The sequence below is a fragment of the Podospora pseudocomata genome, assembly GCF_035222375.1.
Source record: "Podospora pseudocomata strain CBS 415.72m chromosome 2 map unlocalized CBS415.72m_2, whole genome shotgun sequence".
Taxonomy (NCBI): domain Eukaryota; kingdom Fungi; phylum Ascomycota; class Sordariomycetes; order Sordariales; family Podosporaceae; genus Podospora; species Podospora pseudocomata.
This window is the reverse complement of record NW_026946365.1, coordinates 330,734-344,656: the sequence shown is the minus strand read 5'-3', so window position 1 is coordinate 344,656 and position 13,923 is coordinate 330,734. Positions and strand designations below refer to the sequence as shown.

Sequence of the window (13,923 nt, the reverse complement as noted above, 5' to 3'; positions counted from 1 at the left end):
GGGATGCTGATGACTAGACAGTTATCGTTCCAGTCTTGGTCTCCCATATCTGGCCAGTTCATGGGGATATTTTTGCATTCACTTCGAGTTTCAGGATTGTAGAAGGTATGCTGTCTGCCAAACTCACAGCGAAAAGAAGCCAAACTACGACGATGTCAAGATCATAAGACTTCAAACGTCTGCCAAGATATGTATTTTCGGAGGGGTGGTGGGATGGGGCGAGCGATATGTAGCTGAGGGCCCAAGCGATGAATCGTGGAGCACGATGAGAAAGGGGGTAGTCGGGGACTTCTCGGGGACCTGGAAAGCAGATATCAAGGCAAGATCCCGCAACCATCGGACCTTATTCTCGAACCCAGCGCAGACCTAGGGTAGGGTATCCTGGCTGATTCATCTGACTGTGAAAGCTCCAGGGAGGGGGCTTGATCATGGAGATGGGCTGCCTCCTGTAGGCGTTAGATTTCTCACCACAGGGCAAAGGTTAAAGTGTCTCTCGATTGGTAATGATGATGATGCCGTCAACCACTCTTCCAATGCCAGAGCCTTGGTACGGTCCATCCCTGGTGAGTAAGTCCCTGTCACTGGGCCATGGCTATGCCTCGCTCTGCTACCTCGTACCTCTCCTGTAGGGACCACCCGGTCTCCAGACGACGCGGGAGGGGTTTCCCGTTAACCGCCACGAGAGCAAATGACAACGCGAGGCGTGATTTGAAACCAGGAAACCTTGAAAGTCCGTCCAGAGAAGCAGAGGTGATTGGTCCTTGTACGAACGTTGCCCAGTAGCGTAAACCTTATTCTGACCTCTGCACTAATGCACAGGGTTCACATGACCATGCCATGCAAAGTTGTCTTCGCCTCCAGACATTTCATCCCACATCGTTGCCCGTTTGACAGGACTAGTCGCTTGCTGCGGCTCTGACGACATGCTCCGACGTCGACTCGGAGAACTAACAGGAGGCAGCCCGCGCGCACTAACATCGCTTGCCTCAGCGACCCGGAATTGCTTTGCGTTTCGAAACGAGAGAGAAAGCTAAAAGTCTGTGTTTTGCGGAATTGTTCCGCAGTTCCATGTTGAACAGGACTCAGGGAGGATCTGCGCTGAACTTTGACGCCCCCCCCCTCCCCATATATTATGATCGAGACATCCACGATATCCCGGGTCAAACAAAAGGAGACGATAAGTGGAACAGAGGTGATGTTACATATTCTATGAGGGAGAGATTTCTCTAGACAAAATGCAGCTTTGACATACCATACTCAAACGCTATATGTCGCCATAGAGTTGTCACAGGCACGAGCAACCGCTTGGTCCAGAGACCACATAGCCTACTCGAGGTCCTAGTCAGATGCCTTTTTGTGTGGCCTGACCGGGCGCTTGCCGATTTGCCAGCCCCAACCCCGAAGGGTCTTTACGATCTTGGGAGTGATAGCTGCTGTCAAGGGAATGCGGAAGAAGATGAAGCTTTTGTGAATAGCATAAGCCAGCGCGAGCTGGGTTGCCAAGCCTAGACGAAATGTTAGGTTACGTGTCGTGACATGGCACAAAAGCACCGCATGAACTTACTGGCTCCCTCTCCCTTGTTTGCTTCCTCCGCTTCGGCTACGCCGTGGCCCACCACTTCGGCATCAGCCTTGCCAGTGAGCTCTTGCTTTGCTTCCTTCAAAGACTTGCGATACTCGTTCCATCGATTCTGAACTCGCTCCGGAATCACCTTTTTTGCGTTCGACACCACTACTTCTTCGACATGAGCTGTTCAACGCCAAGGCCACCAGTCAGCTTTGATTGTCCCAGCAGTATATACTACACTGGGGTAGCTCCTACCTATCCTCTCCGTGCCCACAGTCCGCACCAACAGAAAGCAGAACGGAAAGTCCAAGACAGACAAAGCCAGGTAGATACCCATGGCCGTCCAACCGTACTCTCTCGATAGCTTCTTCAACCTATCGCGCAGGCTCAGCGACCCAGTGGTCTTAGTCCCATTCTTGGCCGACTCAGAATCCCCCCGCCTCGCTTTGGAAGAGTGAAAATTCCGCCGTGATGTGAAAGAAGAGTTTTTGAGTTGTTGGCGCGGGATGGCTTTCGAGGGGCTCTTGTTCGAGGCGGACTTGGTTGGTGAAGCCTGTCTAAGCTGTGACAACCTCGCCCTCCAATGCCATGGTAATCCGTTGGTTGTATTGGCCGATATCCGTTTCGCCCAAAGCTGTCTCCCTGTGGTATTTCTGGTAATGGACAAGGCGCTCCGCTCCACAAGGGCCTCGAGCGTCCCGAAGGCTGTTCGTAACATGACGGCGTGAGTAATCGAAACTGTGTTGGTTTGAACAATGCTGTCTACAGTCCACCTCGCCCTTCCACCACTTTCAACAAAGTCGTCACCGAAGGTTCCTTGCGCTGGCGGGGTTGTTGTCTCTCCGTTAACGCCGAGCTAGGGCGCGGCGAAGAGCGTCGTCACGGGCTCCCTCTCGACTGACTGAGGAAGGGTCAACAGCTGGGCGTTCCTTTTCAAGGCTCAAGCTGTCGTTGTTGTTGTTGTTGTTGATTTGTTGATCACCGAGCGGGTCACCGGGGGACGGTTCGGCGGAGTGGTTCGATGTGGATCGGGATCGGGATGTGTGCTGAGTGAGTTCCAGATGTTGGATCTATTTTTCCCTCGTCAGGATAGCTCCGGGCTCCCGACAAAGCTTCTCCCGCTTTGGCACATGCGCAGTGATGCAATCATGTTCGATCTGGTGCGTTCTAATTGGACAATTATCTGTAAGCGGAGATTTCACCGGGCCGTTGGGGGAATGGTCTGGACCTTTTTCTGGAAGGGTGCCTTGGGGTGCCAGCCGCCGTCAGCTGCGATTGCCAAGGCCTGTGACACCTCACTTATACCCATGCATTGACTTTGGATGAAGTGACAACTCTCAAGGGCTCCATTGTCGTGTAGAATGACAGGATCTGTAAAAAGCCCCGAGACCGCCAACGACATGGAAGATACCCTAAAGATGCACCATGCAATCAATTGCGAATCGACGCCCAGATGGCTGGATGCTGATGAAGAATGCACTGGTACGACCCCTATGCTTGGCCGGCCAATCAACTGCTCAGTCTGCTCGCACTCATCCATCTAAGCGCCCTCGTCCATGAGCTCCCCGCGCCTGCCCACGGTAGGTGAAGCTGTCTGATTGGATCGTCAGTCATTTTCCCCCCTCGAATGCCGCTGTGGTGGGCAGCCTTGACAAGCTGCAAAAGCATGGGGGAGGCGGCTGCGGGTCGTTCGTTGCGCGGCCCTTCAAAAGCTGCCTCGGGTTGACCTCTTCCCCGTTCCTGTTCCTCTTTTTTGTCTGTTCGTGAGGCTGTAGCTTGTTACTTTCCCTTAGTATTGTCAAAAACATTCTTCTTCTTTATCTTCTTCAAAAACTACAGTGATACCCAGGACCTGTCACCAAAGTGAGTCCCTTGTGATATCAACGCGGGGAAACTTGTAAGTGCGGGGTGTAGGTCTGGATCTATGATCTGAAGGGTGCATGATTTGCTGCGCAATGCTAACAGTGTTTGAATAGAAGAAGAGAAAGCGCATCATCATACCCTCAGTGTATTCGTGAGTTTTACAGCATGTCCGGCTATTATCCTCGTGAGTCTTATTGCTTAACTCAACTCTGGCAACTGGATGCGCTGACCAGAATAGCCCCTCCCGGATCGGCCGGTGCTGGAGGTACGATGGACTGTTTACATCCTCAGTAGAGAGAATTCCATATGCTAATAACTTTTGACCGATCCAGCACAGAAGAGCTACCCGCCTCCACCGATGTCAGCTCCCCCGACTCAAACCAAGTTCTCCTACCCAGCTCCCCCAAGCAGCTCTCAGGGTAGAAATTACCCTCCTCCTCCTCAAGCTGCTGCCACACCACCCCCTGCTGCCTCTTCACCCCAGCAGTACCCTCCTCCTCCCCAGCAGCCACAATTCTCACCACCACCCCAAGCCCCCTCGCCGGCGCAACACGCTGCGCTGCCCACACACGCACGCAGTCAATCACAGACATCCCAGCAGCAGCAGCAGCCACAACAGTTCGCACCGCCTCCTTCATATCCCACAGAAGACAAGGATGCCTCTTATCCAGCCGAGAAGCAGCAACAGCAACAGCAACAGCAACAGGTAACCATGGATCCCTCCTCAGTAGCCAGCACCCTGCTCGGCGCCCCAGCCGCTGGCCAGTTCGTCGGTGCTACCTCCACAGTAGTAGACGATGTGGGCACCTTCAACGGTGGCTCCTACCGCATCAGCCACCGCGACTGCAATACCGTGCTCACAATCCAGCTTGCCATTGGCTGCCCCTTTGAGGCGAGACCCGGAGCCATGATTGCCATGTCCCCGTCTATCCAGCTCAAAGGCTCCTACAAGTTCAGCATGAAGAAGCTGGTGGCGGGCGGCGAGATGAGCCAGTCGCACTACACCGGTCCCGGAGAGCTGCTGCTCGCGCCGCCGATGCTGGGCGACATCACGAGCTTGAGGCTGACCGGGAACGAGTCGTGGTCGGTGAGCCACGATGGGTATCTCGCCAGCACGCAGCATGTGATCAAGGACTACAAGAGGCAGGGGCTGGGGAAGGCCATGTTTAGCGGGGAGGGGCTCTGGGTGTACAAGATTAGCGGGACGGGCCTGTTGTGGCTGACGAGCTTTGGTGCCATTATCAGGAAAGACGTGAGTTTTGTTTTTTTCTCTCGCCCAGTCCTGATAATAAACATTCCGGAATGCTAATGTCATGGAAACAGCTGGCCGAAGGCGAGAAATACATTGTGGACAACGGCCACTTGGTCGCCTGGAACGTCAAGTACATCATGGAGCGGGTCACCTCGGGAGGCATCATTTCGGGCTTTGCGTCTGGTGAAGGTCTCGTCTGCAAGTTCACCGGCCCAGGGACGGTGTTTATTCAGACCAGAAACGCGGTATGTTTTCTTCTTTTTTCTTTCAGACCTCTTCTCCTGACAAAGGACTGCGTGACTGACAATAGCAACAGAGATCATTCAGTGCTTACATGACTGGACAACAGAACGGCCATGCTTAGGGGGGGAGGTCTGAGTTTGTCTTGGGAAGACGGGGAGGAAGAGGTTATACCATGAGAGGATGTACTCATTCTGAATTTTGAGTTGATAACTTTTGGTTTGGTTCGGGTTGATGGTCTGACGGAGTTTGATTGGATTGAGCACATTGAACGAATGCCTTTGCCGTTGGTTTTGAGACTGAGAGCACGGTTCAGCAGTCGCGTTGTTTGGGCAGCAAATTAGTGTGCCTTCTCCTAGGGTCTTCATAGTGCAAGTGTTTTTTTGTATGATTACGATGATAATTTTAAATGGCCGCTGCTCAATTTGGCGTTATAGTAGAGGTGAATATAGACCTGCCCCTGAATCCCCCTTTTTGAAATGAGACCCCCTTAGGCCCTGACCCTACAAAACAACATGCATTCACAAATTTCAGACATAAAGTTATGACTCTCAAGACAAGAACAGCTCCTATATTTGCAAACTAACCACGCCCTTCCAACCTCATAAGCAACCTCTGCCTACCGCGGCCACCCATCCCATCAACAAATTGACAAGAAAATTACTATGTACCTCTGCATCTTCTCTCGTTTTTGCTCCTGACCAGTTTTTATGTTGGTCGTTGGCACAAAGAAAACCCGACTGACCCTTTTTATTCCCCTTGCCTTGCCGGTCCAACACTAGATACCCAAAAAAAATATGGCCCATATACACGAGCTACCCCATCCCAAGAAACTCTCGGCCAATCCTACACTTCAATGAGAGAGGGTTAAGAAAAGAATAAAGAGCAAAGAAGATAGATATAGCAGATCCTGGCGGGCAAGCCCGTCTCGTCCAGCATAGCAGCAGAGACGGCAAACCCACCGAGCATTCTAGAAACCCGCCCAAAAAGCAGATTGGGCGTTGGAATCGTGCTAGAAGAGAAAAAAAAACAGCAAACGCCCTACGCCTTGCTCGGAAGAACGAAGAGAAAAAAAGACCAAAATCCAAAAAATGCCTTGCACCGAAATAGTATGCTGATTATATCTTCGTCCAAGAAGCAACCGCCAGATTATAAGAGATATGACAGAAAGTGTATCGAAAGGCGGGAGATCAAGATCCAGTTCAGGCCGAACCATTTATACGAGGGCCATGGGCAGTTCCCTTAGCCTTAGGTGCAGCGGCGTCTCCATTGGTGAGAGCAAGGGGATCGGAGCTCTCTTGGCCTGGCGTCTGTGCCGGGGTCTGGTTTGGTGAGGTTTTCTTTGTCGTCAAGCTTGATGTCTCGGGCTCTTCCTCAATGGTGGCAAACTTCTTGAGCACTTGTTTCAATGCCGGCCGTCGGATAGGCTTGCTCAGGAACTCATCCATTCCCGATTCCATGCACTCCTTGACATTGGACTCCTCGGAGAATGCGGTCAGAGCAACAATGGGAGCAGAGTAACCCATCTTTCGGATCAATCGAGTGGACTGGAGGCCATCAAGATTTGGCATTTGAATGTCCATGAAGATGACATCGAAGCGCTGGTTGTTCTCCATGTTGGCTTTGACAAGATCATATGCTTCTTGCCCGTCCTTGGCAATGGTCACATCGTAGATATCTTCCAGCTTGAGCATTCGACTGACAACTTCAATGTTGGTCGAGTTGTCATCGGCCACGAGGACGCGGAGCTTCCCTTGCTCAGGTGGCTTGTTTTCCATGGCGCGATCAATCACGGCCAACTGATCCTCTGCAGTAGGGCGGGCTGTGAGATTTGTCGCAAAAAATGGCTGTCTCAGGCCTACTAGGCGGGGTTGCTTATCGAGCACGGTAGATGGCGGAGGCTGGACGTCGTTGGAGGCTCTAGATAGCGAATTCCGCCGGTCAGCCTCAGCAGCCGCGCGCCCGTCTGCTGAAGACACGCTCTGTGGACGAGACCCAATACTACTGGATGCTGTACTAGAAGCGCTACGAGAAACAATTAGCCATGACCACGTCATCACCATGAATAAAAAGGCTTGTTGACTTACCGATCTCTAATGTACTTGAGTGGTATCTGCATGGTGAACGTCGTACCAACACCAACAGTACTCTTCAGCGAGATACTACCGCCCATGATGGTCGCCAGCTGCGAGCAGATGCTCAGTCCCAGACCGGTGCCGCCATACTTCTTACTCAGGCCCAAGTCGCCCTGTACGAAAGGCTCAAAGATCTTTTGCTGCATGTGCTCGGGGATACCAGGGCCTGTGTCTTCTACTTCGAATTCGAACATGTACGTTCTTGCATTCGGCGGTGGAGGTGTTGGTGAGCGCTCTCTGATTTGAATGTGGGTGGAAACCTTTCGATCAACGGGGTTGATAGAGAGCGCCGTGCCATCTGTTTTGGGTGGTGGTGACGCTGGAGACTGCCCGCCCTTGGAACTGGCCGAATGTGTCGACCCGGAACCCATGCGATGACGCGTTCGTCCCGGGCGGTTGGACCCATTTTTGGAGAAGGACGATGTCCTACTCTCATCACTTGGCTGCTCGATCTCACCAAGACACCTGATCCTGAGCTCAACCTTGCCTCCTGCTGGCGTGAACTTCAAGCTGTTGCTCACCAGGTTAATGATGACTTGCAAGATACGATGCTGATCTCCCCAGAGACACATATCTTTCAACCTGCCGACACCAGGGGGGCCCAGAGCAGGAAGCCGTTTGTCGATGCTTGTCCGTTCTGGACTTGGGTTTCCGTCGATGTATTCGGTGCCGACAAAGTTAACAGCAAAGCTGACCTTGTTCTCCCGGACTTGCTTGTCAAAAATGGCAAGCATCTGTGATCGAACCTCACCCAACCGGAAATCCCGCTCTTCAAGGCTGACTTGTTGCCCAATTTGGTTCTTGGAGAAACTGAGCAAGTCCTCAAGCAGATGGAGCAGCAAATCTCCCGATTTGTAGAGCGTTTTGAGTGATTGCTTGATGCGAACGATGTCGTCTTCCTCCATGCAAACTGCACACATGCCCATAATTCCATTCAACGGTGTCTTGAGCTCGTGCGAGATGTTGGCGATAAACAGGGTCTTGCTCTCGTTTGCAGCCTCGGCAGCCTTCTTGCTGATCTCGAGCTCCTTGGTTCGTTCGGCCACTTTCTCGTCCAGCGAGGTGTATTGCTTCAGAAGCTCATCCGTCATTTCGTTGAATGTTTGCGTAAGCTCCGTCAGCTCGTCCGTCACGAAGTGCTTGCGGTCCTCCACACGTGCTGGTATCTTGAACTGTCGACGAGTGGGTTCATTCGAAATGCCCTGCCGAGCCTTGGCTCGTCTGCGTCTGCGGATGTGACGGCGAATCTTGCCCACGATCGTTTTTTCTGATAGCCGCCCGGAAGTTGTGCCCCCCGAGCTGGGGTTTTCTTCGTCATACGAGTCGCTGTCTTCATCCTCGTAACCTGGCGGGGCGATCGACTTCTCTGTGGCAGACTTGAGCCTCAAAATGGGCATAACACTGAGATGGGCGCAAGGGAAGATCAGGAGCAGCACAAGTCCCAAGGTGCCAAACACACAGGCCAAGAGGATGCTCCTGAGGGTGTGAATGGGTTCAAAGGCCTCATTTGCATCTTGTTCCACCACCACAGCCCACGACACCAGTGATGTTTGCGGTCGGGCAGCACCCACCGCCACCGAGTGCCCTTGTTCGTTGGTAGTAGTCAGGTCGCTGATTGCATAGTTGGGATGCTCAAGGTTTTGCTTGCGGAAGACGTCGTGAACCATGGGATAAGAAGTTACGGGGAAAGGAGCGCCAAAGTTTCCCGACTCATAGCTGTGTTGGTCATGACGATCATCCTGATCCTCTGGCGGATGGGGTGGGAGGAGGAAGTGTATATCTTCTTTGGAGAACTCGTCCGGCGGCGGTTGCCATGTTTCATTCGATGCCGCTACCCGCCTCTCAAAGTGATTCCAAGGGTTCGTAGAGCCCATGAAAAGGACCACTCCCGTGCGACCCAGCCCTTCCCGAGACCTCTGGACATCTATCAAGGCATTCGCAGTGGCAACGAGTGTCATGTATCCCAATATATAACGGGGCTGGTCGTTCTGGCGAACGGGGACGGTGATGGAAACCAGGGCAAAGCTGGAGTTGACAACTAGAGGGCCAAGCAGGATGCCATTTCCATCACTTCCGTTGCCGAGAGACACGCCGGGGAAGACCTCGGCGGAGAAGGATGTCGTGTTGACGAACTGGTGTTGCCGGCCGTTGTTTCGGTAGCTGATGTTTGGATAGAGCATGGGCGGGAAGCCGTTGCCATAAGTATCGTCTCCAAGCACAACCGGCAAGCCGTTACTTCCCAGGTAGGGAAGATAAATGGGGCCACCGTTTCCGTTTCCGGTGATACTCAATAGCCCATTGGCATTGCCGGTTGAATTCCTCGAGTATAAGCGGCCTTGCACAAGTCCCGAGAAGCCTGAGCTGCCGAGAGCGCTTTTGAGATCGGCGACGGCTTCCACCCAGGGATCTTCGCTTCCAGGTTCGGTTTTCCCTTGATAATAGTTCTTGAATGCTTGTTGCAGCATCAAGCGCGTCGAGATGGTAAGACATGTTGTCTGAATCAGATCGATTTCGGATGATATCCTTGCAGCCTTGAGCGAGGCAGTCAGAAGCAGACCACCCGACTCAACGCCAATGACAAAATTGTTGACAAATATCCATGTTGGAATCGAGACAATGGCGAGCGCAACGAGGACGGCAAATATCACAAGGGCTGCGAGCTGCTCCCGGATCGCGACTCTCATCTTCGGCAGACTTCGGCAGACTATAAAAGACAGTCTGGACGGGTCTGTCGGGGCCGATGCATGCTGCTTGCTGTAGGGAGGCTCGGAGCTGGGTGGGCGTGTCGACGGGACCGTATCGTGACAGTTCGGGGGAGGGAGGGCGATATCCAGGGCTTCGGTTGCTCGTAGGTGAACGGCGATTGGACTCAATACCGGCTCGACCGAGTCATAAAGATGCGGACAGGATGGTGGCCGACAGGTGTCGTCTGTGGGTTATGTGCGTCGGTTCGGTTTTCGGATAGTCAAAGCAAGCCGAGATAGATCGGGAGGGCCTGTCAGGTCAGGAGGTTCGGATGATCTGATTGCTGGGGACAACACGTGGCTGACAAAGAAGACGAACAGGACAGGCACAAGGCGGGCGAGAGACGGACAGACTGACAGCACTGACAGACAGATGATAGAAGGACGAAATCAATCAAAAAGCAAAACCGTAAACGACGTCTGAGCTCTGAGCTTCTAGCCCCAGGGCGGGAACCTGTCGAGGCTCTCAATTGATTGCGGCGGCGGGTTCGCGGGTTCAGATGGAGCAAATCTCCAGGTTCCAAGGATTTTGGGACAGGGAAGCTGAGCGAACACGTCCACGCTATGCCCGTCGGGGCTAGCAACCACCCTGAAGGCGGACACGGATATTTGCAAGCTCTGGTCTGATTCGTCCCGGCCCTTCGGTCGGGCCTAGAACAGTGCTGCCAAGCCGTTGCAGGCACTTCATGTCCCATGCCTGTTGGTCGCTGCACCTCATCGCTTCATCGCTTGGTGATCGCTGATCTCAAGAAGTCTTGTCTGCTGAGTGAGCCGAGCGTGCCCATTTTCGATCGATCGCTTTCTTGGTTGGACGGCATGGGATTGTTATCAATGCTGATGCCTTTTTCTTGGACGCCCTCGAAATACCAGCACTTGGCAGCCAAAGCAGTCAGTCAGTGTCACAGAGTTTCTGTTTCGGACCCTGTCACACCGTCTGTTGTCTCTGTCCTAGGTAAGGTAGGTACTGAGGGATTTCTAGAAATCAAGGTGCGCATAGTTCGGTGATACCAAAAGATAAGTAAAGTGCAGAGACTTGAGATATATCATATCATGGTAATGATCGTCAAGTCGATGATGATAAATAACAATGTTCAGAATAGTAACGTAAAAATGGTCGTAAATGTCATAAAACACCTGCCACCCACCGCCCAATCACACACCCTTCCATGTCCCGCCATCCCCAACACCAGCGATGATGCCATTCCCAAGGTATCTTTATTTGACCGGTCCGTTGCACCTGTACCTTGCCAAAGTATGCCAGCCAGTCCTTTTTTTCCATCCTTGAATCATAAATACATAACACCGTGTCTTGTCATCCCCGTCCGTTCATTCGTTAACATGAGAGAAGACAGAGAAAAAAAAGGTGTTGATAAAGAGTGACAAGAAACCCCATTAAACCGCCTCAAGACCTGGCAAAAATAAGCGGCACCAACACGCTGCCGTTACTCTCCATGGTCACCCTCTGCTGATCCGACCTGCACTCGGCCACATTCGCCATGCTCTTTCCAAACAGCCCTTCCCGGATCCTGCATCCGATACTGTTATTGCCTCCGCCCACATTGTGGCTGCTAGCATTGCCTCCGGTATGCAAAGGGTGCAAAGGTAAATCGGCAAGGCTCATCATCCCAGCGACCTGCTGCACCGCCGCCGACCCCTTGTTCTTTTCACTGTTCGCGTTGGCCTTTCTCGAAAACTCTCTCGAGAGCTTCGTCATGACTGCCTCCCTCGCTCTCTTGAGCGCAGACGACCTAGCCTCACGCTCTTGCGCTTCGGCAAGCATGTCTGCCTCGATCAGTCTCTGTGCTGGGCTCAGACCGTCGTCTTCATAAAGCCCATGGTCTTCCTCTCCGACGACGGAGCACACGAACGGCCCGGTCTTGGCCGAGGGGTCGTAAACTGTTGGCTGGAGGAGGACGGGGAAGGGGTTCGGGTTGAGGAGAGGGACTGAGATCTCGATTCTGGAGCTGCCCCTGTTGTTTCCGGTAGGGGATGGGGAAGGGGCCGGGGAGACAGAATGGGAGGAAGACAGAGAGTTAGACCGGGTGAGGGGGGGTGGCGTGAATGGGCCAGGGGAGGTATAGTAAGGGTGCTGCGAGTTGAAGTAGGACTCGTCGTCAGAGCCAACCACCTCCGGCATGGACGGCATTGTAGGGAGAGCTGGGACAGCATCATCCGAGGAGTGGTGGCGATGGTGACGGCGGCGACGTTGGAGACGAGGACGGGATTCAGAGCGTTCACGGTCTTTGGTTTCTTTGGGGGTGGTGGAAGCCGTCTCGTCGCTGCGGCTGCGCGAGTGTTTGAGCGTAAGCTTGCTGCTGCTCTTGCCCAGGCCGGGAAAGTGGCGAGTGCTCTTTTCCTTTTCTTTTTCGGTGCTCTTCTGGCTCTTGCGCTCGTCTTCTTCATCGTGGTCATGGTGCCTCCTCTTCTTTCTCAACCTCCTCTTCCTAAGCGTCGTGCTGAACCCTTCGCTCGCCTGCTTGGCGGCCTCAATGTCAGAGGCGACGTCATCATAGTCATCCAAGCGGTCGTTGCTGGCAGACGCAGAAGCAGCGGCAGCAGTAACACCCTTAGCCCACTCCTCCACCCCGGTCTCGAAGTTGTCGACGTCGTTGACGCCGCCAAAGACCATTCCCTCAAGGTCGACCTGGAACAACTCCCTGCTTGCCTCGGCCGCAGCCGACGACGGTGTGACAGCTTCGTCCTCCGACGAGTTTGCCACCGCAGACCCTGCCGAGGTATTTGTCCTGGATGTCCCGGGTCTTGTGTTTGAGCCTGCGGAAGCGAATGATTTTCTTGACCAGCTGTCGGGACTGCCGCCCTCTTCTTTGTCCACCAATGGGCCCAGCGCATCGTCCCAACTGCCTCTGATGAGTGCCACATTGTCAAAGTCAAATTCCCTGACAGTGCCCCGATGGTCGGCGACGAGTCCCTTCACCTGCTGCGCATTCATCGTCGCGTTTTTGACCGCCATGCACCTCAACTTGGGCATCACGAGCGGGTGTCTAAGTGGTTTGGGCGGAAGAGGAGACATGGGGGAAGTGACCTCGTTGAACAGCTTCTTGGAGTGTCTTGGGGCGGCGAAAAGGGGGTCGCCAGAGAGGGCAATGGGGCAGGGTCCCTTCCTCCCAAGCCAAGTGAATGAAAACTTTTCCAGCTGAGGGGCAAACTCCCGGATGTAGTCGTCAATAATTTTGAGGTGGTCGAGACCGGGGGCAGGGCCATAAAAGTCCCAGCTCTCGACAGAAATGTACAGCTTCTTGATTTGACGCCATCGGAGGGCCGCCGAGGGGAGAGCGCCGAAGCCCGGCTTGTGACGGAGGTAGTTGAAGGAGGAAGGGTGAACACCAGAGAGCGAAAGCTTGGTGAGCTTGGTGAGAGGCGCGCGCTCGACCGAGATGCGGAGGCTGATGAGGGCGTAATCAACAATGTCCCTCCGGTAACGCTCACTGGGCTCCTGGCCGGGAGTTCTGATGGTGAGGTGGCGCATGTTGGTCATGTGCTTCATGGCGTTGATGAAGGAGGGAACATTGCTGGCCGCATGGAAAAGAGGCGGGTACTGCTGCGTGAGGATGTCGCCGAGCTCCGAATTGCCATACTTTGGCCTTGTGAGCGCCGAAGCCATGGACGTGTGGGGGTTGTATAGAAACAGGATCTCCTGGCCTGTCTGTGGGTGAATGAGAGGGGGTAGAAAGGTGGCATTGGAATGGGGAAAGGTGAAGCTGAGGTGCTCGATGTGGTGGCCAATCCTTGACAAGGCCTGAATGCGGTGAGGATTGGTGAAGGTGTTTGATGTGAAGGTCAAGCTGATGCGGACAAACAGCCGCCTGGTGACGAGATTGCAGCAGGCCGAATTGGCCACTCTCACGGCGCAGAGGTCCTGTTTGGACAAGAGCTCGAAGAATCTCTCGCGCACCGTCTCCTCCTGCCAAAGGCGGTAGAATAATTGTGTACTTGACGCCATAGCTCTAGCATGTCGTCAAGAAACACAACCAACACTGGAATGTTTGGGAACTGCCAGGAGCCCTGCGCCGAGCAAAACGTGGTGGTTTCAAGTGAGGTGTGTAGGTGAGATGTGTAGGTGAGATGTGTGAGATAGGTGTATAGCAAACGCTGTGGAGGTGA

At 53.6% G+C, this 13,923-nt stretch overlaps 4 protein-coding genes across 4 annotated transcripts; 1 reads left to right on the top strand and 3 right to left on the bottom strand.

Moving 5' to 3' along the window:
* Window positions 1–1,338: 1,338 nt before the first annotated feature.
* On the bottom strand, window positions 1,339–2,934 carry NAT2 (DUF1279 superfamily; the record flags this gene model as incomplete). Its single annotated transcript, XM_062886906.1, is given in 5 exon segments — window positions 1,339–1,505; window positions 1,565–1,750; window positions 1,823–2,734; window positions 2,796–2,813; window positions 2,824–2,934. 3 exon segments carry the CDS (start codon window positions 2,283–2,285, stop codon window positions 1,339–1,341), a joined length of 816 nt encoding a protein of 271 aa, XP_062746664.1. The 5' UTR covers window positions 2,286–2,734; window positions 2,796–2,813; window positions 2,824–2,934.
* Window positions 2,935–3,036: 102 nt separating this feature from the next.
* Window positions 3,037–5,363, top strand: QC762_0030650 (uncharacterized protein). Its single transcript, XM_062883229.1, has 6 exons — window positions 3,037–3,464; window positions 3,544–3,614; window positions 3,669–3,695; window positions 3,763–4,682; window positions 4,754–4,927; window positions 4,999–5,363. The coding sequence occupies exons 2-6, from the start codon at window positions 3,596–3,598 to the stop codon at window positions 5,044–5,046; spliced, it is 1,188 nt and encodes a 395-aa protein (XP_062746663.1). The 5' UTR covers window positions 3,037–3,464; window positions 3,544–3,595; the 3' UTR covers window positions 5,047–5,363.
* A 44-nt stretch (window positions 5,364–5,407) lies between these two features.
* On the bottom strand, window positions 5,408–10,639 carry SLN1 (Histidine kinase osmosensor). Its single transcript, XM_062886905.1, has 2 exons — window positions 7,010–10,639; window positions 5,408–6,947 (listed from the first exon to the last, which is right to left on the bottom strand). Exons 1-2 carry the CDS (start codon window positions 9,739–9,741, stop codon window positions 6,125–6,127), a joined length of 3,555 nt encoding a protein of 1,184 aa, XP_062746662.1. The 5' UTR covers window positions 9,742–10,639; the 3' UTR covers window positions 5,408–6,124.
* Window positions 10,640–11,203: 564 nt separating this feature from the next.
* QC762_200210 (uncharacterized protein) lies at window positions 11,204–13,762 on the bottom strand (the record flags this gene model as incomplete). The annotated part of the gene is made up of 1 exon (XM_062886904.1): window positions 11,204–13,762. The coding sequence occupies one exon, from the start codon at window positions 13,760–13,762 to the stop codon at window positions 11,204–11,206; it is 2,559 nt and encodes an 852-aa protein (XP_062746661.1).
* Window positions 13,763–13,923: the final 161 nt, after the last annotated feature.

Bases quoted from the DNA above. Each gene is read 5' to 3' on its own strand.
- QC762_0030650 (XM_062883229.1), top strand. The intron at 3,696-3,762 runs GTACGATGGACT...TGACCGATCCAG, and splicing joins CGGATCGGCCGGTGCTGGAG to CACAGAAGAGCTACCCGCCT. The intron at 4,928-4,998 runs GTATGTTTTCTT...CAATAGCAACAG, and splicing joins TTATTCAGACCAGAAACGCG to AGATCATTCAGTGCTTACAT.
- SLN1 (XM_062886905.1), bottom strand. From the start codon at position 9,741: ATGAGAGTCGCGATCCGGGAGCAGCTCGCAGCCCTTGTGATATTTGCC. The intron at 6,948-7,009 runs GTAAGTCAACAA...TGTTTCTCGTAG, and splicing joins CTCAAGTACATTAGAGATCG to CGCTTCTAGTACAGCATCCA.